Source organism: Actinia tenebrosa, unplaced genomic scaffold (genome assembly GCF_029948245.1).
Source record: "Actinia tenebrosa isolate PJP-AT-01 unplaced genomic scaffold, QUT_ActTen_1.0 PGA_scaffold15__27_contigs__length_11533743, whole genome shotgun sequence".
Lineage (NCBI taxonomy): Eukaryota > Metazoa > Cnidaria > Anthozoa > Actiniaria > Actiniidae > Actinia > Actinia tenebrosa.
The window spans coordinates 5,119,170-5,143,150 of record NW_028292575.1 but is presented as its reverse complement, the minus strand read 5'-3'; the positions used below and the strand labels follow the sequence as shown (position 1 = coordinate 5,143,150).

The 23,981-nt window shown below is 39.5% G+C and overlaps 5 protein-coding genes across 8 annotated transcripts in view; 2 read left to right on the top strand and 3 right to left on the bottom strand.

Moving 5' to 3' along the window:
• LOC116300641 (uncharacterized) overlaps nucleotides 1–20,355 on the bottom strand; it is a 39,085-nt gene extending 18,730 nt beyond the window's left edge. The window contains exons 1-2 of the mRNA XM_089030561.1: nucleotides 18,765–20,355; nucleotides 12,088–12,366 (exon numbers count right to left, since the gene is read on the bottom strand). Of these exons, the coding sequence (XP_088886687.1) occupies nucleotides 12,253–12,366; nucleotides 18,765–18,836 (186 nt within the window). The 5' untranslated portion in view covers nucleotides 18,837–20,355 and the 3' untranslated portion in view covers nucleotides 12,088–12,252. The remainder of the gene's footprint in view (nucleotides 1–12,087; nucleotides 12,367–18,764) is intronic.
• On the top strand, nucleotides 459–14,605 carry LOC148910909 (uncharacterized). 4 transcript variants are annotated; one of them, XM_089030555.1, is made up of 10 exons: nucleotides 467–686; nucleotides 773–1,308; nucleotides 1,385–1,742; nucleotides 1,881–2,078; nucleotides 2,268–2,454; nucleotides 2,720–2,971; nucleotides 3,241–3,412; nucleotides 7,721–7,869; nucleotides 7,956–8,156; nucleotides 8,554–9,417. In XM_089030555.1, exons 2-10 carry the CDS (start codon nucleotides 785–787, stop codon nucleotides 8,706–8,708), a joined length of 2,196 nt encoding a protein of 731 aa, XP_088886681.1. In that variant the 5' UTR covers nucleotides 467–686; nucleotides 773–784; the 3' UTR covers nucleotides 8,709–9,417. The 4 variants fall into 4 exon arrangements, with proteins under 4 accessions (XP_088886684.1, XP_088886682.1, XP_088886683.1 ...); XM_089030556.1 differs by lacking the exon at nucleotides 7,956–8,156 and having other exon boundaries at nucleotides 460–686; XM_089030557.1 differs by lacking the exon at nucleotides 8,554–9,417 and having other exon boundaries at nucleotides 460–686; nucleotides 7,721–7,796; nucleotides 7,956–8,150.
• Nucleotides 3,842–6,526, bottom strand: LOC148910911 (uncharacterized). The gene has a single exon (XM_089030552.1). The coding sequence runs from the start codon at nucleotides 6,018–6,020 to the stop codon at nucleotides 3,957–3,959; it is 2,064 nt and encodes a 687-aa protein (XP_088886678.1). The 5' UTR covers nucleotides 6,021–6,526; the 3' UTR covers nucleotides 3,842–3,956.
• On the bottom strand, nucleotides 9,174–10,287 carry LOC148910910 (uncharacterized). The gene is made up of 3 exons (XM_089030560.1): nucleotides 9,964–10,287; nucleotides 9,603–9,857; nucleotides 9,174–9,330 (listed from the first exon to the last, which is right to left on the bottom strand). The coding sequence occupies exons 1-3, from the start codon at nucleotides 10,254–10,256 to the stop codon at nucleotides 9,174–9,176; spliced, it is 705 nt and encodes a 234-aa protein (XP_088886686.1). The 5' UTR covers nucleotides 10,257–10,287.
• A 31-nt stretch (nucleotides 20,356–20,386) lies between the features above and the next one.
• LOC148910908 (uncharacterized) lies at nucleotides 20,387–23,554 on the top strand. Its single transcript, XM_089030553.1, has 3 exons — nucleotides 20,387–21,247; nucleotides 21,387–22,380; nucleotides 22,555–23,554. The coding sequence occupies exons 1-3, from the start codon at nucleotides 20,684–20,686 to the stop codon at nucleotides 23,457–23,459; spliced, it is 2,463 nt and encodes an 820-aa protein (XP_088886679.1). The 5' UTR covers nucleotides 20,387–20,683; the 3' UTR covers nucleotides 23,460–23,554.
• Nucleotides 23,555–23,981: the final 427 nt, after the last annotated feature.

The window sequence follows — 23,981 nt, the reverse complement described above, 5'->3', positions numbered from 1 at the left end:
TCATTACCTCGTCTTTTGACAAACTTACTTCTACCATTATGCTCGCTTTCAGGGCTCCTAATTCTTCTATACCTTTTCGGAGAGTCCTTTTAACCTTCCTTTCTGACTGACGCCAAAACTGTCTAACGTCAATCTCACCGTTACCGGGTATTGACACCGTGCTGAAGTTGCTTTGGGATTCCATCTATATAATAGGAAATATTTTATACCTAATACCAAGCACTTTTTAGGTCGTCGTAGTCGTACTCACAGTCCTGACAATGCCAAAACAATTTAACCTTAGTCTCAAACTTCTTACCACATCCACAATCATAACTGCTCATACACTTCGTCTTCATTTTCAAATGCTTTTTCAAATCCGCTTCTTTCTTAAAAGTTCTCTTACATTCTTCGCACTCCATATATAGACTAACATATTTAAGTGCGCTGTTGCCCTCAACCACACTTGGAGTGGGGGTCGTCCGTAGGTGGATTTTTGACACGGATCTTGCCCGTGTTGAGATTGCGCTGGAACCCCCATTCCCTATACTACTGACTACAGTCAGCGTTACTCTTTCGGAGAAGACGACAGAAAGCTGGCACACTTAGTAAGGGATGAGACCGGAATTGTGTCATACCCAAAACTTTACCCAGTTCCATCGACTAGTTCAGCTGAAGCCAACAATTCTCAAAGAAATCGCCGAAAGGTAAGTCGTCGATTGATAATAAAAAAATGCCACACATATTGGACTATATGCCCCAACTGTAGCACTATCGTTTGTTTACTATATAGATTCTTAGAGACATGATCGCTGCTAGTACTGGTGAGTCCAGAGAAGCCATGGGACCTGTTAGAGAGCTTGAGAATGAAGACAGGTTACCTGTAGACAATGCAGAGGAGCCTGATACAGTAATCAGTGCCGAGGATTGTTCTTCAGCGCGGGATTTCAGCACCCAGACTCCAGATTGCTTGGCTTGCAAAAAGCTCAAAGAAGAAAAACGATTGCTACATAATAAATGCATCGATTTAAAAAACAAGATCGATTCTCTGGCAAAGGAACCCACTCCAAAATCGTCCTGTGGTATTCAGTGTAATTTAACACAGCTGAACGACCATGAAGAAGGTCTTGGAGAAAGGATCGGAGAGAATTTGGAACAAGACGATGAGTATGTAAATATGGAAGTGGAGGAAGATGATGAGGACACAGTTGACTATGACATTACAGAGGAAGAGCCTGAGAGTATCCCTGATGACGTTGACTATCACCCCTACACAGATACAGAGACAGAAACTGAAACGGAGGATGAAGAGCATATGACAGGAAAGAGGTATGGAATAAATTTGATCTTTATAGTTTAAATCTTGACAAAAAATAATTTGTTTTGCTGTTGTTTTGTCTTACAGATTCAATTCAAGCAACTATAGCACTAGAACTGAGCCTAAGTACATTGTCTTCTTGTCCAAGCTGTTATTGTTGTTCTCCTTCTGCCACTCCTGCAAGACTGAAAACCCTGTTGTGACATACCGAGAAGTAGGGACTATGGTCAATATCACTACTACATGCCAAAACCCCAGATGCCCAAAGAAGGAAAATACTTGGAGAAGCCAACCCAACATGACAGGCACTAAGATCCCAGCTGGTAATATTCTCCTGTGCTTTGCTGTCCTAACTGCAGGTGCTTCTGCAAGCAAGGTTTTCAGGCTATTTCAGCACATGGGAGTTGCCTGCATCACACTTACTACTTTCTTTAAACATCAAGGGGTACGCAATGTTTACAAAATGCTTTATTTATAAAAATGATCTATCATAGTTGAATTTAGTTGAGTAATGCAAACAAGGGCTCTGTACCTGAGAAGTAGGAGAATTATTTTCCATGTAAATTTATTTTTTGAATTTTAGGAAAAGCTGTTTCCTTCCATCCTGCTGTTTTGGAAAAAGTACCAAAAAGTAATGCTAAGTGAAGTAAAGTCACTGCCAGAGCCCCTAACACTATCTGGAGATGCCAGGCATGACAGCATGGGGCACAGCGCCAAATTTGGAGTATACTCAATCTTCCTTTGTAATTTGCCGAACATTATTCATTTTTCCCTCGTACAGGTATGTTATCATCATTGGATGTTATGATTCTACTATATCTGTCCTTACTGCCAAAACAGGTAGTGAGAATTAAACTTGTAAAAAAGCACTTTGTTGACTTTACATTCATTATGTTCTGTACACACATTCTTATTTGACTCTATAAGATAATTAATGCTAATCTTTGCATTGTGCCATTGTTCCTTTTAGAGAAATGAAACTGGTAGCAGTACGGCGATGGAGTACGTTGGTTTCAATAGGAGCATCAACTTCCTTCTTCAAATTGGCCTTACAATTGGCACCTTCGTATCTGACAGACATCTCTCCATTGCCAAACACATGCGAGAAAAGCTGCCAAATATTACTCACTATTTTGATCTTTGGCACCTAAAGAAATGTATGAATATCTAGTGGTATTATTATTAATATCATATTTTATTAATTATTGGTGTGACATATTTTAAACCTCTACACCACTTATTTAATGAAGGCAAAGCAAATATTAGTAAATATTTACTACAGTTATCTTTGAATATCTCTTGGTCAACTATACCTGTTTTCATGTCACCTTTGGAGTCAGAATGATTGTTTATGAATACATTTATTCTAATGGCATATGTATATTATGATAATAATAGTAATATATTGCATTTAATTTGCAGCTGTCAAGAAGGCTCTGAACAAAGTTGCAAGAGAAAAAGGATGTGAATTAATCAAGGACTGGATTCAGCCTTGCTTAAACCATCTCCATTGGAGTGCGACATCAACTGTCTGTGGAACCGGAAGAATCATCTGGTCAAAATTCAACTCCTTCAAAAGCCACATTCTTAATAGGCATAAAGATCTACCTGACCCTCTGTTCAATAAGTGCTCACATGCCGATGACATAACACCTAGGAAATGGCTTATCCCTGGTACTCTTTCTCTATTTTTATGTTGATAATTTCAAAATTTGTCACCACTGTTTTGTTCACACGGTTTTGGAAGAGTGATCCAAATTCCATTTCCTGGCCAAATCCCATGCTCTCAAATTAGTTATGTTTTTGAGCAACTCCAATTCCCACTTCTTATTTGCAAATCCCAAACCTGGTGCATAAAATTGAATTTTTCTAGCCCAGAAAAGTTGACTCCTAGTACCTAGCACCTATTTGACTGTTATAATTATGTTATTTTTCTTTATTAGATTCTGTGGCATATGAGAAACTGGACAAAGCATTGAGCAAAAAAGGAATTGTTGCTGGCATTAAACAGGCTTCTCCTTTATCGCAAACAAGTTGCCTCGAGGGATTTCACTCGCTACTAAATCAGTTTTGTCCCAAAATGATTGCATTCTCTTTCCCTGGAATGTATTGCAGGTATCTAGTACTGTGTATAACTTGTATTAATATGTATTTTTGCTATATATATTTTTCTAATATTATAATCATAGTATTATTCTCATATAAAAGCTATCAAGAAATAAGACATAAATGCATGACTAAATATTTGCATTCTTGCAAAAACTTGAATTGCAATATGCAAAATAAAGAAACAAATGAAATCAAACTAAGATATTCGAATAATAAGAATAATAATTTGTTATAATCATTCTCTTTTTTTTTTTTTTTTTTTTTCTTTTTTTTAATAAGGATATATAGTCTTTAATCAATAATTAATAATGACAATAATCTCTAATCAATAATTAATAAATTTTAAATATTTATACATTTTTTCAAGATTGTAAAAAACGAATAGAATTTGTCCATTATTTAAATATGAATATGTTAATATATAATACTTACAAAGAAGAAGGAATTATAAGATGAAAAACTGACTAATAAGGAAAATTGAAATATATATTAAATATCTAACTATGTATCTTTATCTAAAAATCTACGTTAATAAGCTAAAAATCTAAATTTATAAAATGGCGCTTTCAGCAACCTGAATGTCTAAGTCTATGTTGTTTATATCATTATAAGTTCTTTTTATAGTCCTTGAGCCTCGTAGACATACAAGTGCAGATCTTAACAGAGAGAAACAAGTCTTGGCCCTAATCCATGCCATTGTTTTGTGGTACTCTTCACCTTTCTTTCGGGCTATCAGTTCAGCAAGCCTGCTGTGATATGTTTTGCATTCTTTACTCATACCTCCTGTTGTACAAAAGACAAGGGGAGTAAATGTTCCATGTTCGATTTCGTTTACTCTTTCGGTGTATTTCCGCTTCTTGTCATTTTCATGTAGCTTGTAGATTTTGGGTAGATCTAGATCTTTGTACGTATCTGCATTTGGGTGACAAACCCTTACGTCAAAAAAGGCAGAACGTTGCTTCTCCCAGAAACCTCGTGCATGGATGTCAAGTCTTGCGTCTGCAGCTTTGTTTGCTCCTTTGCTTAGTTTCTCATCTGAGATTGATTGTAACAAGGGCTCAATCTCTACGTCGTTGCATACTGTGCTAAGAAGCTCAGCCTCCAGATTGCGTAATTCGTTGTGACGTTGAATTACGAATCCACCACGTTTACATATCATTGCGTGATCGACCGAGAAATCTTCACCACATACACACTTTGATGGAATGTCTCTGAAAGACCAATTATAACGGAGACGTAAAGCGTCTCTAAATTCTCTCTTGTTCAAGTCGAATCCCATTTCCTTAAGAGGAATTACAGTTAACCAGGTTGATGCTCCTTTCTCTGCGGCTAAGTCCAAGGATCTGGCTGTAATCTTTGGTAGACTTTCCTTCAGGCTTTCAAACGCATCTTTGGATGCTTTTTCTTTCTCAGTGTGACATTTCTGCTTTGCTGTTTTCACTTCAATTTCATCTGGCAACTCGTGAGACTGGGAGATAATCTTCTCCACAAGTGGGGCACTTACTTTGACTGACGATGAGAATTCATACTTTGCGTCAATACACGGGTTAGTAATACCGATACCTCCATATCGTGTCGGTAGCGATAAAATCTTGCGATCATCTTCATCACAATCTTTTTGTGTCATGGCGGGTATAAACACGTCGGAGATGGCAGCTTCTAAAGGTTTCAGTAGGTCTGAGATATCTGGAAGTGTGCGAAGAAAGTACGTCCAGCGATGTTTTAAGCCAAACGTGTAGGCAGCGTAACAGGCCTGTGGCTGTGATAGAGCAAATTCTGCTAATTTGGTGATCTCGTTCACCCAGTTGTCAATCTTTTCCGTGACGTACTCGTTTAGAAACGATCTGGAACCAAGAACTGCACCAAGATGTTTGTGCCCCTCCACTGTTACATTAATGGGTGTATCCTTAAAAGTTTCTCTGACGATTTCTTCTTTTGGTGGCTTTACTATAACCCAGCACTTCTTTGCGTTGGGGAAGTACCCAAGATCTGGTCCGTACTGGTTAAGAGTGTCCCACCATTTTTTAAGATCCGCTGCTTTTCCTACACCACTAGCGTCATCAGCGAACCAGCATTGCTTGGCGTCAGAAAAAGCCTGCAATGTTGTAATAAGAGGCTGCATACTCAACGCGTACATACCCATAGCCAGTGGGTCACCTTGTGTTGTTCCCTCAGCTGACACGAGTTCTTTCCCGCCTGTGATGAATAATCTTGCTGACTGTCTGTACGAGTTGATGGCATAAACTGCAATAATAGGGCAAAGGATTCTGATGTTGTGCAAAGCAGCAGCTCTGTTTAGTGAGTTGAAAGCATTTGATGCATCAATAAGAAGTACGGCATCTGTGTTATCTGCAGCAAAGATAGTATTCATTGCGTGAACTGCAGCTTCATTCCCTGATCTCTGGCCTGCACACAATTGGAGAGAGCCACTGGTCTCGATGACGTCATCCTTTGACACATTCATTACGCACTTTCCAATGATTCTTCTGATTACCTCTCCAACTCCAATGGGTCTTACGCTGCCTTCACCTTTGTCAAGCGGTATCAAACGACTTGCAACTAATGCCTCTATGGTGGTGGGATCTACATATGTTGTACAGAGGATCTTTGTCATTGTGGCTAGTGCTTCACAAAGCTTTGAGGAGGATTGCTTGAATGACTTACAGGCAAGAATTCTTCTGAAGCCATTAGCGTCAATACCTGAAGGGCCCACCCGAGCCTTTAGTTCTCAGGGCTGCTTGTCTGATCATATCACCGTCTATCTCACTATAAATTGACTCGGGTATCTCATCATCAATTGGGCCGAATAGCAATGATCCCAATTTCGCTGGCTGTGGTTCAGGATGCTTCTCCTTGAGTTGAGTCATGACGTCATCTGTAAGTGGTAATATGCCTCCGTTTGTTGATTCATTTAAGAAGCGCAATGCTGAGTTAATTTGTCCTTCCATCACAAGTTTTGCAAAGACTTTTGATCGATCAGGTGGACATGTGGTCTTGTGTTTCTTCATGCGACTTTGAATTATCCTCCCCTCGCGAATTAATTGATTGAGCTCACCGACCTTCCAGAGTGCGAGACGTTTCGCCAGAATGCGTTGGTTTTCTTTAGCTTTAGACTTTTTATTTGGCTTTTGGAGACCCATAGCCAACAGAACAAAGGCAGCTTTTAAGGCAATATGCTGTTTGTCAGAGCACGCATTCCAATCATCTATGTGTAAAGTTATTTGATCGATAAAATCTCTACCAGTTCTCCCATAAGGAACTAAAAAGACATTTCTCCTCCAAGTTGTTATTTCGTTGTAAGCTTCTAGTATGGCCATGGTAGGAATATTAATTTCCACGCCTTCTAAATTTTTACCCCAGCAGATTGTAGTTGGTTTGTTAACGTTTGTATATAATGGAAGATTACCAGGCTTACTCACGCTTTCAGAAGAACAATCACTAATTGAAATAGATGTACATGTATTCTTATCGATCTTATCGATCCATTCAGCGTTATCTCTTGGGAGAAGATTAATGTTTGTAATATTCAAATTCGTTGATGGATTCGGTTGACTAGATACATATTTAATTTCGTTCTCGTATTCTATAGAATTTTCTTGTAAAATTGAGATATCAACTGCTGAAGAATTTAGTCTATTTGATGCAGCTTGCTTTTCCTTTGGGTTTTTATTTTTGGATCCTTTAGGTCGACCTCGTTTTCTCGGTTCCACTTGCGTGATCGTTGACTTCTCATTGACAGGTTTTCTAGGTCTTCCTCGCTTACGCTCAGTTTGGCTGTCATTCGCAGAAATAAGGTCATCTTGGTTATTTATCATCTTTCCAGCTTCTCCAAAATAAAGTATTACGGCTTGGATAGTTTAGTTTAGATTCATTATGTTTTAATTGAAGAAATATGGCTCCTTTGTAGGAGCTCCAACGGGACGTCCTTCCTGCATGATAGCTTCGTTTACATGAAAGATGAGTACTTGTGAAGGTAAACTTGCTTGTGTAGACGCAGCTTAATGAAGTCAAATTCTACCACACTTGTCCGTTAGTCCGGCCTGATACATGTAGGTTATCAATGTGTATCTGTATACACTACTTAGAAGGCCTTTAAAGAGATCGTCACCGGCACTATTAGGTTGAGTGGTGCGTATTCCATTTGTCCTTCGCCATCACGTTCAAGCAAGACGTGAACATTTTTTGTTTCAGTTGACCAAGGACTGACGCTTTTCATATGATGAATCTTGCTTGAGGCCATATACCAATTCTCGTCCACTTGAGCACACAACTGAGCTTCAACTAATCATTCTCTTTGTTTTCTTTCCTTCCAAGACAAATACTTGCTGTAAGCCACTTCAACTACAATATCATTACAGAGACAAAAAAGAAGCCAGATGGATCAGACCAAGTGAGATTTATTTATCCGAAGTTTAAAAATGGGGAGGCTACTGTAAGAGATGTGAGAATAAAACCAGATTATGGTAAGAATTGCTATTTCGGCACATCTGATTTAACAAAAAGTCAAAAAATACTTGTATACATGTTATTGTTTATCTTTTATCAATAGGGTATGTGGAAGAGATATACATCACTTTTCTCGAAGCATTGCAGAAAGAAGACATGTTAAGAGAGGCACAGAAAGAATTAAAAGAAATGACCCCACCATCAATGAACACGATGCTGGTAAAAGAAAGTAAAACTGTGGCTTTGGAAAAAAAGGAAAAAAGAAAGAGTATGGTTGTAGACAATGTACCACCCACAACACCATGTGAGTAGGATGTTATTTCCCATTGATGTTTGTAAGTTTGAAGAGTGCCATCATCATACCTGTGAAATTTGCTTAGCTGAATAGCACTGAATAGTGCTAACCAAACAAAAGAAAACAAATGAATTTGTGCTAATTATTACTACTATTTAGATTTTGTACTATTTCACTGGTTATACTGACTGCACTCTGTTTCAGTGTTCAAATATCACCAAGTCCTTATTCAGTGCTTTCACTATAGATCTTTCTTCATAATTAGACTGTTGTGTCTAAGTCATGAAGGTTTATTTCTAATATGTTGAATAATCTAACAGTCATAACATAATAGAAGTATAATATAAACTAACAATTTTGTCATCAACTATTCACTTCATGCTAATTTGTGCATTACTTTTATCAGTATCACAGGTACTTGAACAAGAAGCCAAAGCTGCCGAAATGAAGAAAACAAAGAAGATTGGAGAAGGCAGGATAGAGAAATCAATCCCTCATTGCACTCATTGCAAGAATCCCATGAAAGGACACAAGAATGTGAAAGATTGCCCTAAAAACTAGAAAAGCAGTTAATACTCTCTTGCTTTTAGAGTGAAGTTACTAAACCCGTGAAATAGAAATTACTTGTTAAGGTGTAATAGTCAAATAGACACAAAAGAAAACAATGGCATTAGAGTCTCAGTGCTAAGGTGTATTAGTCTACTATCCATTTCACTGGTTTAGTGACTTCACTCTTATATTAATATGTAGAAATGTATCATTTTGTAATACTTTTTACAATTAATTATTTTATAATTTTTTATTATAGTTGTAAGTGCAATACAAAGTGACAAATACAAAACAACCCTCATAAAGGCAATTTGAGTCATTTCTATTTGACCCATGATACAAAGTTGTATAATTAGTGAGGAGAGTCGAAGTAAAACAAAAGAAAACAGTGAATATCTACTACTATGTAGTGCAATTTTTTTCATGCTTCAAGTAAAATTACTCTAATGCAATGTTCTGTTTATAATATAATATGTATCACTCGTTATCTTCGTATCCACAAAAATCGGTGCTAGGAAACTGTTTTCTTATCGAGTGGTATGCACAAGCAGGCAGTGGGATTCTCTTGGATCCTCCTCCTTGATAACCATGAACCAATTGGGTGAATTCCCTGTAAGCTGTTGCACGGAGAAGCCTAAAATATGAAATGATAATTTGTTAGTATATAAACTTATCAAACAAACAAGAATATATTCTTGAAATAAACAACTGTCAGTTACAATTGCTATTTACATCATTATCATGGAAATAAGTAATACTTTAAAACGGCATGGTATGACTTGTAAAGCACGTGAACAGTAAAAGATATAAGAAAATAAGGAAGAAAACATTAGTCATAGTTATCTTACTTGTTCTGGGCCCATGTAATTAAAACTAAGCTTAGAAGAAAAAAAAGGATTTACTCACTCTTCTTCACTGCCAGTTTGTCTATACTTATATCCGTCGATAGTGCGGTACTTGGCACATGATGAACGTAGGGACCAGCGATTTAAACAAACAGGCTCAAACCCTGGATGTAAGGTCACACAAATGGGAGGTACTTCCAATTCTTCGAGCACTTCGGAAGACTTCAGTGACTCGAAACAACCCTCTATTTCGTGACAGCAATTACACTCTTGAGGTTTTTGAAGTAAGTCTTTCTTGCAATGACCGCATCTACACCTAAAAGAGGAAACGTTTAGATTTGCGAGTTAGTAAAAAAATCAAAACGAAACTAAATATTTTGCAAAAAGAGTGAGCTTGTAGCTAGATCTTGATAGTTACGTACCAAGCGCTATTCGGCGTGACGCCATCAAATCTTTCTTGAAGCTTTTCATTTCTCTTCTCGATTTTTGAAATTTCTTCGTTATATTCACTGAGCCAGTCCGCATCAGCAAGTGGTTCTGAAGAATATGGTCCTACCAATTCGTGAGATTCAGACCTGGGGTAGCTATCATCTGACTCGTGTGTTTCAGCATGTTGATGGCATTCGTCCTCTATTTCTCCATCCTCTTCCTCTGAATATATACTTGAAATCTCGCTTTCAGAGCTGCAATCACTCCCGTAATAGTTCGTAGCCATCTTGTGAAATTACATATTGAAATTTATGTTTTTTGAAGGAATGAAAGTCACTAACGGGTCAATGTTTACAATACTTTGTCTACTCGTATCCTTGACAATCGCTTTTCTCGGTTCTCGAATTTACGTCACTAGTTACCAGTCTCCTAAAACACGGCCAACACGACTGGGCGTCGCCAGAAATCTAACTTTGAAGGCTGACTTCGAGGTGAAAAAAATTCGAAATCGAAAAATTTTTTTTGGAATATTTATTTATATCATCTAGAGATGCCAAAACCGTAAAAAAATTCTAGACCTGATATACACTTTAAAACATATTGGATCAACAGTTGCAAAGATATGATTATAATGAAACACATCTTTTGTAGAATATTCTCATTCTGTACGCGCGTAATATTGAGATGATCAGTATGATTGCCCACCCTAGAAGGCTTTTAGTTTTGTTTAAATCAATTTGAAAAAAGAACTAACACATACAATACATATACGAAAAGAGCAATGGAAGCTATTGGACAGAAATTGATAGCTTAGTTGTGCTCACTGAGTTATAATGAGTTTTTCTTAATATCAAAATTGTCAAAAATTTTTCCCTTTTACAATTCATTATTATTTTTTAGTCACTTCTTGTGTCCACAAAAGAATACCATCTTACTTAAAAGCCTTTTAGGCTCCTTGTTAGCGGAAATCCGACTTCCTTTTACTGTTTTTTCTTCTTCTAGAAGAGTGAGTTCCTGTAGTATGTCTAGTGTTTTTATTGTTTTGAAACAATGCCGTTACTTCAAGGGGGCCAGCCTGATGACGGCTAGCAGTAGCAAAATTCAAATTCTCTCCGTTGTTATCGGGTTTTCTTTTGAAATGAAACGCAGTAGACGTTTTATCTATTTTTATATTCGTTTATAAGACACATGTTTTAAATTTAATGTAAACAGCGCCTTTGAACTTCACGGATAAAGGCGCTTTACAAATTACGGAAAATGACTTTATTATCCTTTTTTTTTTCTCCCGTCGCAAAAGCTGATCGAGTTCTATAAACGTAACTTCGATTCGATCCGGCATCAAACGCTCTACCCATCTGCCACTGACATGTAAGAAAAAGTGCGTGGTCAACGTGAAATAAATTGCATTGCATCGGATCACTCGTATAGTGTTAAATTTCATGCGAGGTCAACGTGAAATAAATTGCATTGTATCGGATCACTCGTATAGTGTTAAATTTCATGCGAGGTCAACGTTAAATAAATTGCATTGTATCGGATCACTCGTATAGTGTTAAATTTCACTTAACCATGCGATTTTTAGAAGTTGGTCATGTCCAGTTTAGCACGTGGTTTATATATATATTTTTCCACGGGGTCATGTCCACGTTATTACGTGGTCATGCTCACTTTACCACGCGGTAATTTCCACTCTATTTTAGTACGTGATTATATCAACTTTTCCACGTGGTCATGTTCTGCTTTCCACGTGGTCATGTCTATACTTTATCACGTACGTGGACATTTTTACTTTACCGCGTGATCATGTCCACAAAGTGTGGACACTTTTTTACGTGTTCCATTACTAACTTTTAGTAAGTGGATATGTACATGCACTTTTCCACGAGTTCATGTCCGCTTTTCCACGTGGACATGTCTACTTTTCCACGTGGTTCATCTCCACAAAGTAGACGCTATATCACGTGATCATTATAGTAAGTTTGAAAAATGATCACGTGATAAAGTGGACATTAACACGAAATCATTCATAGGAGTTTCATTTTATTATGCGTAATCACAAGAAAGACAAAAAAAAAACACCTAAATCATCAATAAGTCGAGCTATGAATAGCACTTACTTTTTTCTATTCCAAAGAAATATACATCCATAGCAAAGCTGTTTCCTATTCCCTTATAGCAGATACCCGAGGGACCATGTTTGGCGTACGTCAGATGTGCAGTGGGGCTGGTAAAACACTGCCCAAAATATTGCACAGCAAAGGCTTTCCATCCTTTTGACCTTGCTATATCTGCACATTGATCAATAGAAGCAATATCTTCCCATCCGAATGTTTTGAATACACCTCCCTTAATGGCACGATCCCAGTTGTCTTTGTAACATCCTTTCCGATAGTAGTCTGAAAAACAAGAAAAAGATACTGTTAAATTTTTTATGCAGTTTTAATCTTCCTATCATTTTATGTTCTTTTCTTTGGTTCACTCTTTCCTTCCTCTCTTACTCCGTTCCTCCCTCCCTTCCTTCCGGCTTGTTTTTTTTCTTTGTGCTGATTTTGAAGGGATACTTCACTTTTAACCTATTCTAAACGAATACAAAAATGTAAACTTAACAGTTCGATTAGACATACCTCGAGAAGCCGTTGTAATAAAACAAGCAAATGCTGTAGCAATGAAGATTACAATTTTTATGATAACCATAATCTCTTTTTATTTGTGAAGCTTGAAGAAAGCGAGCTGCGACACCTTAAAAAAACAAACGTACTTGTACTCCAGGGTCCTCAGTCGAAATATTATGGTTAAGCAGACATTACTATTTTTAACACTAGTGGTACATGTAGTGGGGGAATAGCACATCTTAAAGTCAAGCCTTCTGTCGCCTCCTCTGCGTAGTTAGCTATGTTTCCTTATTTCTTACATTCGTACCTTAACCTTTCATTTTCAAAATCATAGCAAAAGATTGAGTCAAACTTATGATACGTATAAACAAATGTCAAACTGTGCGTCAGCGAGAAATGTTTCCGAATGCTTCAACAGCATTTGGTTGCTTTCCGGTATAAAAAAACATCGATAGATATACGTTACTTCAAACAAAACAATTTATTTATTTGTTTTTGCCGGAAGAAACGTTTATTTAACAACCTATTTACAAAAAAACACTTGACAAAATAATTGTAAATATATTTTTGGGCATATAGTTAATATTACGTTATCTTATTTATTATTATTATTATTATTATTATTATTATTATTATCATTATCATTATTATTCTCCCTTTTGAGATCAGCTCTCCTATGCATGAGGGGCTCAAGAGCCACAAGAAGAGTACTTAGGAACATAAAGGACATAGACTTGGATGTCGAGACTGCAAATGCAGCAATTAGCTAAATATTTAAATCCCCCATATATATGAATGTTTGCCATTATTATTATTATTATTATTATTATTATTATTATTATTATCATCATTATTATTATCATTATTATTCTCCCTTTTGAGATCAGCTCTTCTATGCCTGAGGGGCTCAAGAATCACAAGAAGAGTACTTAGGAACATAAAGGACATAGACTTGGATGTTGAGACTGCAAATGCAGCAATTAACTAAATATTTTAAAAATATATGTATAAATGTTTGCCTTTGTGACGACAGAGAATTTTAGCCGAGTTAATGATTAGCTCAAACGTTCAATATTTAATTCAATTTAGTCAATAAGTCAAATTCAAGCCCAGTTGGTCATAATAGCAGGATAAAAGTTATAGTAACTTTAGGAAGTCTTTTCTTACTACAAAGAATAACGAGTTAATCCGCAGCAATAGATTGTGCATGGCTGAAACAATGCGCTAACAAATCGGTTCCGATTGTAACGATCTCACGGGAATATTCGGGTTAGTTCGCGTATTGTTTAGCCATGTGCTCATTAGCGCTAAATCTTCATTAACCTACGATCTCTTTAGAAATTAGTTTAGTTTTGTTGGATACGCGGTTGCCACAGACGCTTAAATCTGGGTTGTCCTTAAATATCATTTTAATATTTTAGCTTAGTTTATGACTTGTTTACGATATTTTCTGTTTACCATTTCGGAAATTCTAACCAAGTTATTCCCGTACCAAATTGAGTTAAAGTTTGATTTCTTTTCATAAGATGGTAAACAAAGAGTTAGTCTTTTTAGGAGTATGTACGTTTTTATGTACTTCATTACGAAGTGGTAAGAAAACTAAGATTTCTCACTGCATAGTTACCAACTAGGCTAAGTAAGGGGGGTGCACGACATACTGGTTGTTAAGATAAAACTGAGCTAGACTGGCAGCTGTCCTTCAAGATCCTTGGACTATAAAAGGAGAGTTACTACGCTAGTTTGGTGTGTTAGTCGGGAACCCGAATGCTACAACAACTTGGTACGCTTCCAACAACTTTATAAGGTATGAGTGCACCTCTTCTCTTGTTACCGAGTGTGGAGTGTAACCAAAATAGTGAGTTAATTTAGAAGTGTGATATCCTATATTTCATCGCTTAGTATGTGTGATTGGTATTGGTTACTTAGTGATATTTATTTTCCTAGCGTGTGATATTTACGATTTCAAGTTGTATTAGTTAAAATTATTCAGTCATGCGATTCAATAAATTGTTTTGTAAAGTTACTCTCCGTTCTCATTCCTTTGCGTTAACTCAACGAACTCGCGCTGTCGCGGCATTTGAAATATAGTGCCGTCACAAATTGGTGCCCCGTGTGAGGAAATGAGTTTTTAGTTTTAAATTTCGCGAGGGGAGAGTATTAGTCATTTCCTCTCTAAATGTATTTGTTGCGTTTTACTTGTCCTGGTAATTCGGTTATGCGTAATGAAAGCACGGATCGTTATAAATTTTTTTCGAGAGACTTTGAGTGCTATCGTTTAAGTAGTATTGTGTTATTAACAGTTGGGTCTCGACTGATAATCTAGGGAAACGGTGTAATTTCTAGTGGGTCTTGCTCTTTTATTTGTGTTGTACGGCAACAAACAAAGTACCATTACGACCAACCATTTTAACAAAATTTATTCCATATCACGGGTTAATTGGTTTTGTTCGGCAAGTTATTGTATGACAACGCTAGAAGCTACAATAATCTAGAAGTATTGCTGGGGACCCAACTAGGTAGTGTATATTTTGTGAAAATTGAATGAGTAAGGTCACTGAAACGACTTCTAAGAACGAGAATTCCAAGGACCAGCAGCAGTACTGCGACGGGACCTGCAGCCTTACATTGAACTTGAGGTCCCGGAGTAAAGCGAAAACCATAAAGTCCGCGGACCAGCCGAAGGCCAAACAGAAACCCACTAACAGAAAAGGAACAGAAACTAGTAAAAGCCTACCACCAGAACACGAGAATCCACCAGAAGACAGTCACCCACCAGAACACGAGAATCCGCCAGAAGACAGTTATCAAACGGAACAGGTTGAAGCACCGCCAGACCAAGTGAACCAAGTTAACATGGAAGAAGCCGGAGCCCAAGAGCCAGGGATGGTCCCCGAGCTAGCCGCCCAAATTGCCCAGTCTTTGGCCGACCTGCAGCAACAACAGCAGCAGGACAAATCCCTGAATGGTCTACCACAGCTCCGAACCTTCACGGGCCATCCAGACGAGGATGTCAGAGATTTTATCGTACAGTTCGAAAACATGGCTGGACTACGAAAATGGCCTGCTGACCAGAGAAGCCATATCATCGGCTTTTACCTGGCTGGCCATGCCAGGGAATGGTATTCTTCGCTCCCAGCTGACGTGAAGGCCAACTATGCCCAGCTGATCGACGGACTGAAAGCTCACTACGATGGGCAGACATACCTACGCCGCCAAGAGTTGAATAATAGAAAGCAAAGGCCCGAGGAATCAGTGAATGACTATGCCCAGGATATCTCTCGGCGTGCACGCAGTCTTGGTCTGTCCGAACACGACAAGATCCACAAGTTTGTTCAAGGCCTACTGCCCCAACTACAAGAACACGTAGTTATGGCCCGACCCACTACATACAAAGACGCAGGGGAACTCGCCACTATCAAGGCAAGTTTCCTCCAACCGAAACCAGTCTGCGGAGTTGCTGTCCAGTCATCAGCAGAAATCCAAGTACTGCAGGCTCAACTGAACGACTTGAAGGAAGAACTGCGGTACCTGGGAAAGCCACAACAGAGAAGCGAAAATGACGACCTGCCACGACAGATGGCTGCCATGGCTAATGCCATAAGGACGCTCTCGACTAAATTGAACCAACCGACCTTGGCAGCGATACCACAGGGAAGGAACCAACCAAGCAGAATGCCGCCTAATCATCAGTACGACACGGGGGGACAGCGAAGTAACCATGGTTATAACCAACGTGGAGGTAGAGGTCAACGGACCACGGAAGGGGATGTTATTTGCTACCATTGTAGACGGGTTGGACACTACAGACGAAGCTGTCCTGATCTCCAAGAGTATTCAAGGCAGTCGAGATACCAGCAACAAAGCCAAGCCTTCCCACCAAGACCGATAGAAGCCATGTCCAACCCACACCAAAATTACCAGCGCCCGCCGTCAAACTAAACAGGGCTTCTATTCGAGGAGTTCGTGTTAGCCAAAGGATAGGAGCCCGAGGAAATGTAAATAACAACACCTTCAAGCCATTTGAAATACAAAATGCACCGTATATACCCACGTCAAAGAAGTTTAACGAACCGTATAACCCCACAAGTAACACTAATTATTATGCACGAAGGAGTACACAAATTAATGGACCGTGTAACCAGCCCACAAGAAGCACGGAACAATACGCACGAAAAAGTACAACACCAATTAACCTGCAGCATGAAAGCCCAATAGTCCCCGGAAAAAGTAGCCAAACAAGGAAGGAAGGCAGAAAAATGCCCAATAAAGGAATGATTGGGACGATATTAACCACCAGCCACCAGAATGATTATCAAGAAACAGACAATCAAGCCTACCTACACGCGACCGTTCATCCAAGTCAACCAAGTGGTAAGAAACAGAACCATGGAGCCGAGACAGATAAACAACCTCAAAGTCCCTGCCAAATGAAGACTCATCGTGCGAACGAACAACCTGTTGCTGAACGCGGAACCGTTTCCGACCGGCCAATCGGAAACTATTCCGGCAGAGAACTCGCCAGATCGTTTCCTGTACAACAATCAAGTTTTAATCAAGAAGTTACGCAAGAGACAGAAAGACATGAATTTACAAGGAAAATTGAAGAGACAAACGTAAATCAAGAAGTTGCAGACCACGGCAAAGGAAGTGCCGAACAAATTAATATGGAACCAGTTGCAGAATACGAGAAGACTAAGAATACCAAAGATAAAGACGTCGTTAATCAACAGGAACCTGAAACAGTGGAGGTCCTGACCAATGAGCCCAAGGCTGAGCTTCAAAAGCGCTGTCCAAGACAGAACTACAACCACGAGGAAGGTGTAGTACCAGAAAGTTCGAAAAGAGACGAACTGACAATTAGTATTGATAACGATGCAACTGACGAAATTAACGATGATGAAATTAAAGGAAATAAGATGTTAAAAGTGGCGCCACAAGAATCCGAGAATACCAGTACAGGAAAAGACATGGCAAGTCTGGCAGCAAGCAGCAACTACGAGACCGCGGAAATTAACAACAGAATAGCCAAAGAAACAAGGGACAATTACTACCAGGTATCAGTTACGGCCAACGAGATGCCGACAGACGGAGAATCCACAGTTTATGGGGAAATAGCAGATACCAAAGTAAGGATATTGATAGACTCTGGTGCCGCCATATCGGCAGTTAGTGAAAAACTGTTCGAAGAAATACCGCTTCTCCGAAGCAGCGAACTAAACCAAATTCACAATGTACAAGTCCAGTCCGTGAACGGTCAACCACTCAAGATACTTGGACAGATTACCGTTGAAGTAGGAATCGGAGGGCAAAGCTACGAGTTACAAGCCCACATTATCAAGGACTTACACTACAATGTTGTACTTGGCCGAGATTTCTTAAGAGCGACTGTCTGTAAGGGTCGAGAACCTGATTTCAGCGACCACTTGGTCAAATTCTTCATACTTTGCCTGAAGATACCCTTGGATGGACCATTTACAAAAATCATATTAAAAGGTTCCAGCGGATTTTTATTTTTGAGAAAATCCCAAAAGAGTGAAATGGTCGCCAAGCGCCGGTTTTCGGCTTCGATAATCGTCCCAAGGATACCCCAAGAACAAATGGTCGCTGTGGCTACAAAATTCGCCCAATCGAGCTGAAACTTTTCACAAACCTAGGATAACATTTCAGCTTTTAAACTAGCTATAAAACTTTGCTGTATCTGGAAGGAATTATTTATTATATGTCGAAATACTAACGGTACTGAAAAATTACCGAAAGAAAGGAGCTATGTTTATCGAGCAAAAGCATCTACTGGTACCTAATTTTCTTGGGAATAAAATTGATTTCCTTAAAGATAAGCTATTAAAGTTAAACTGTACCAAATTTGAAGCTCAAAATCGAAGTATTTCTCAAGTTATTGCTTTTCAAAAACATTGTTTATTTCTTACTGGTTTAAGGGTCAAATGTCAACAAACTACAACTTCAAAGATTCCAGTTAATGCCGGAGTCGAATTGAATGCTTTATTACATGCATGGAAATTGCACTATCAAAAGACCGAGTTTTCATAGCTATCCATTTTACATTCTGTTACTTTTTGAATGCTAGCGCTGTTTTTAGATATTTCTTTCAGTTTAGGTAGTTTTTTGCCGAAAGTTCCCGTCGCTGGCACTGAGTAAAATTAAACAAACACGTAAACATTTACCTGAATTAATTGTCCTTCTTGCGTTACAAGATATCCACCTTCCATTGCATTACTTCTTGCCACTTCTGCCATTCTGAATCTTCAACATTACTATTGTTCTCAGTACCTTTTATTGATCTACTTTGAATATCTTGGAAAGAGCAAAACAATGGCCTTCTTAAAAGTCACAAACAGATGATGCCTATCTACAGTTTGTCGAGCCATCTAACGTAATTTTAAAATAAGTACACATATGAAGCCCTCGTAAATAATACAAGGTATCTTACAAAGGACACCATTAGTGAATGCTTAGTGAAAGCTATAGATTCGCAGTCCCAGAATTCGTTACGTAACGAATGTAGACATTTACGGCCTTATTAATGTGTAACACAATACCTGAATCGTGCTTGTGTGACAAAACAAACTAGGTATCAAATATATGTTTTCCAGTATTTCGTAACCTTTACTAGTAGTATTGTGGGCTGAATTTCGCAATCACATAGCATGAGTTTGTCTTAGACCAGATAATGGATTTTTGCGAGTATCGCACTCTTTTGGAGAAACTTTTTCCGAGGAATGATATTACTGTTTGCGGCCAGAGTACAGAATATCCTGGTCATCTGGATTTCATTCCGCTTGGGTCCTGTACAAGAGACGTACAGGGTCATCTGCGATCACTGCAACTTGCTGCTGACGAGGGGGTCGAGAGTGAGTTAAAACTTTTGCTAACTCGAGCAGGTAAGTAATTATTCCGAAAAGCTCATATTCTTAGGAAATATAATTTACGCTGCATATATCAAATGAATTTTTCAGGTGTTTTCTGTGTGGACGAGCAGCACAAAATACTAAGTATATGCCCGCGTCATAGAGCTGACTTTGGAATCCGGTGGCGGTCGAGAAGAACGAACTGCGCAGCCCCACAAAGTATTGCTACACACACAGCTAATGCGAAGGGGAGTCACCGCATCAACAGCAAGCAGTCTTGGTTGATCTTGAAGACCACAGGCATACTTATTTCCGTCGGATTACGTAAGTACTAATCCGCTTTAGTCATGAGGTTAGGGTTAGGGTTAGTTCCATGATGTGTGATGTAAATACTGTCAGGAAGGTTGGAGGGAGATATTTAGAACTATGCATGTTTCAATGCTCTTCTACTACAACTATGACTAGCTACACTGGTGCTCATTTTGTTCTAAATCTTTTGGACAGCAATATGCACCAAATGTCGAGAACATGTCAACAACAGAATAGTTGATGAAGACAAGACTTCTGCGGCGTCAATTGAGGTACGGAATTGTAATAAAATTCGTCAAATCTGTGTACCATACTAATGTGATTCCATAGGTCGCAGTTTCCGCTATTTGTGGAGGATTTTTGTCTACAAAAATTTTGACTGGGGGTGAAACGGGAAACCAAATAACTCCAATTAGTATATAAATTGATATTTTCCTAACGACTTCTTCTATAGCAGAGTGCAGAAGCAGTGCATTCCAGTGAGGACAGCGACAGCTCTAACAGCTTAAGCAAGACGTTTTCCAAGCTAAAAATATCAAGTCAGCAACATGATGATACTTTCCTCAGCCCTGAGAGTGGGAGTACTACCTCGAGTGATGATGCTGGTGCTCTTTCTCTAGAATCGGTTTCTGGTTTCTCGGGGAGTTGCGCCCATCACACAACCATGGCTGGAGTTGGAGACTGTAAGTGCCACCACCAAGTGGCGTTATACTGCACGCGCGGTGGAGGTTGTCGCTGCGGTCCTTACAACCATCAGTCCAAATAATGCAGGAGCTCTGTGGCAGGAAATTGAATCTTCGACAGCAATATATAAAGCCCTTGGAATAGAAGAAATTTCTAATTCCTCGAGAGAATATCTCCAGGCCCTTGCAGAGGCATATAACAACGCAGAAAGTTGGGAGAGCAGAAGGCAGGTTCTTTCAATCATGACGGGAATTGCTAACTACAAGACAATAACATACTTCATTCCAACACTCTCCAGATACCGCTATACAATTGCTAACCTGCACCACTTGCAGTTCGGACGTGGAGCCCCAATCCAACATCACCCCACAATCCGAATGCGCGTAAACCGAGGACAACTCGATCACTTTTTATCATTTATCACAAGCCCTCACCTTATACAAGACTTACCATTTGGACAGAAACTGCTAACACTATCAACTGGTAGAAAGATCGAAGTGCCAAACGTTATACGAACTGTGGTACCCCAGCGAATAGTAAAGCAATACAAGGCGTACTGCGACGAAACAAGCTTCGAGCCATTCAGCGACCGCACCATGCTAAGAATCTTATCAGAATGTAAAGCATCTGTTCGTAAGTCCCTCCAGGGCCTGGATTACTTTGCCGCAGATGGTGCTCGAGCTTTTGATGATCTTATACAACTAGTACGCCAAGTAAGCGAGCACAGCCAGTTAGGCAAAGATTGGGAACGCCAGCATATCGACGCGCTGAAAACTGCTAAACTGTATCTAAAGAGCGATTTCAAGGTAGTAAAAACTTAACCACGTGTTCCTGTTATTTCAACCTTAAACTTCTTTAGAAGGATAACTGGTCTATTTTAGATGCATCCAAATTCTAAAATCTGTTGTCCAATATATTAATCATTATTATAAATTCCTTTATTAGGTCCACCTTAGTAATGCAGCAGAAGTTGCAGACCACTGTGTCGTGTACGCTCTGAGTGACAACAAAGAGTCCACACTGTGCGAGAAATGTGATCACAATCATGAGGAGATTTGTCACCAGTGTGAGAGTCTGAAGAACGTCTTGGAAGTTATTTCGAACGCGATATCTGAGGCATCTTACCCTAACGAAGACGAAAAGGATGAAGCAATCTACCTTGCTAATACCGCCATGCTTGCCATACAGTCTTGGAAATGTCACCTTCTACGCTCACTACGTCAAGACCAGGCTCGCCTAGATACCATCGACACTCTAGACAGAAACGCAGTTTTCATAGTCAATGACTGGGCTATGAAATTCCTGCCACAGCGATACCGGGAATCTCAGGCAGACTGGTTTGGCAAGCGTGGCATCTCCTGGCACATCTCCGTTGTTTATAGACGCGTGGAGGGGGTGCTTCAGTGGCAAACTTTTGTCCACGTCGTTCAGTCATGCAGCCAGGGGAGCTCACCGGTAATAGCGATCATCCAGCATGTCCTGTCTACACTCAAGAAGGAATATCCTGAAATCAATGATGCTTATTTACGTCAGGACAATGCTGCTTGCTATCACAGCGCTCCCACTATATTGTCATGCCAAAAGATAACAGCTAGCACTGGGGTAACCATCAAACGAGTGGATTTTAGTGACCCACAGGGTGGCAAAGGAGCTGCTGACCGGTTAGCTGCAACGTGTAAAGGTCACATCCGAGCCTTCATAAATGAGGGAAATGATGTCCTCAACTCGAACGACCTGAAGGATGCACTGCTCTCCCATGGTGGGATAAACGGAGTGCGGGTGGTGGCTCTAGAAGCAATTCCCGAGTTCCCAGAAGTTGAGCAGAGCATTCCTGGAGTGACCAAATTCAATAACTTTGAATTTAGCAAAGACTGCATCAGGTGTTGGCGTGCGTACAAGATAGGTGTCGGGAAGAAAATCAAGGTGGAGTCATCAAGCGGTAAGTAAAGCAATGCATCGAAGGTAGAGGGGGCTCTTTAATTATCAGTTTTGGAAGGACGCTTTTTTAAACGATTAAATTAAAAATAAATTAAAAGACAGAATAGAATGAAGCATCTGATTCCCCGGGTAGCGCTTTTACACTAAATAATGTGTTTGTATTTTTACAATGAAGGATCTCATATAGCCTGGTTGGATTCGCCGTTTTCCCCAGGAGATTTCCGAGCACTTGGTGGTAAAACAAAGGCACCGCCAGAGACAAGCGTCTTGCAGGAAAGTGAAGAGGTGAACACACAAGGTGTGAGTCCTAATTCTGGAGTGTTCTGCTGTCCGCAAGAAGGGTGCATTCGAGTGTTTCAGAGGGTGTCTGCTCTCGAAAAGCATCTCTCTCTCGAGAAGTGTGTACGACATGTAGAGAAACACACACTTCTCGATCTCGCCAAGATAGGATACAGTTCCAATCTCGACGAAGGCGTGGGAGTGGTGCCTACTATAACCATCCCAAAACAACAAGGTGCATCGTCGAATGATATCCATAAGGGCTGGGCTCTAAGATCTACTAAAAAATCATATCGTTTCAACGACAAACAAATATCATATATGAAAGCAAAGTTTCGCATCGGTCAAACAACAGGTCGAAAGCTGAACGCCGACTTAGTTGCGCGAGAGATGCGACGAGCTCGTGACGCAGACGGGAATCGTATGTTCAAGCTGTCAGAATTTTTGACGTTGCATCAAATTGCATCATATTTTTCTCGCCTGAGTGCTGCGTCTCGACAACAAGATCCCGATGAGGCTGACCTTCAAGCAGTCCAGGAGGAGATAAACTTTAGTAGTGTAAGGAAACATATTGAAGAAATTGACCAGCCACAACATCCACTTGTCTACGACCAGTACGACTTGTGCACGATGGATACGGAAGACAAGTTAAAAGACCTCAAGGTGCCTATGCTCCAACACATCTGCGAGCAGCTTGATCTTGACGTACCTCAGCGTCCTGTGCGTCGCAAAGCGCCCTACCTTACACTTTTGAAGGACTTCGTTAGCAAGTGCCCTTGTAAAAAGGACACGAACTGCTAGAGGATTTATTGTTCTTAAGTTTAGTTCTTAACAAGAACTATTCTCGTGATAATCAATGCTACTACAAACGTGTACCGATATGATAGGTAGCTGATGTGGGGGGGGGGGGGGGGCAGTGTCTGTAGCCTCAACTTTGCACCCCTACTGAAGAATAATTCTTTTTATTGGTCTTTAGATTCATTGGGTTCTGTTTAAAAAAAATCAAATATTAGTAGCTGCGGAAACGATGCATAAAAGGCGTAGATCTTCAACAATATTATATGATACCGGCAGTGGACGAACGGAATCTTAATTGTTCTACCTATGTCTTGCATTAATTCAACAGTCTCGTCATGCTAAAATAAAAATTAGTACAAGGCGTTCCTAGAGCGAGTACAGTTTTAAGATTTGCGTGACGAGTCTAAATTTTGTCACTTGCTCCAATTACTTGTGTTTATCATACATGACTCATTATACTGTAAACATCAAGAACAAAGTAAGACAATGATACAAATTCTTATTGAGATTAAAAATGATAATTTT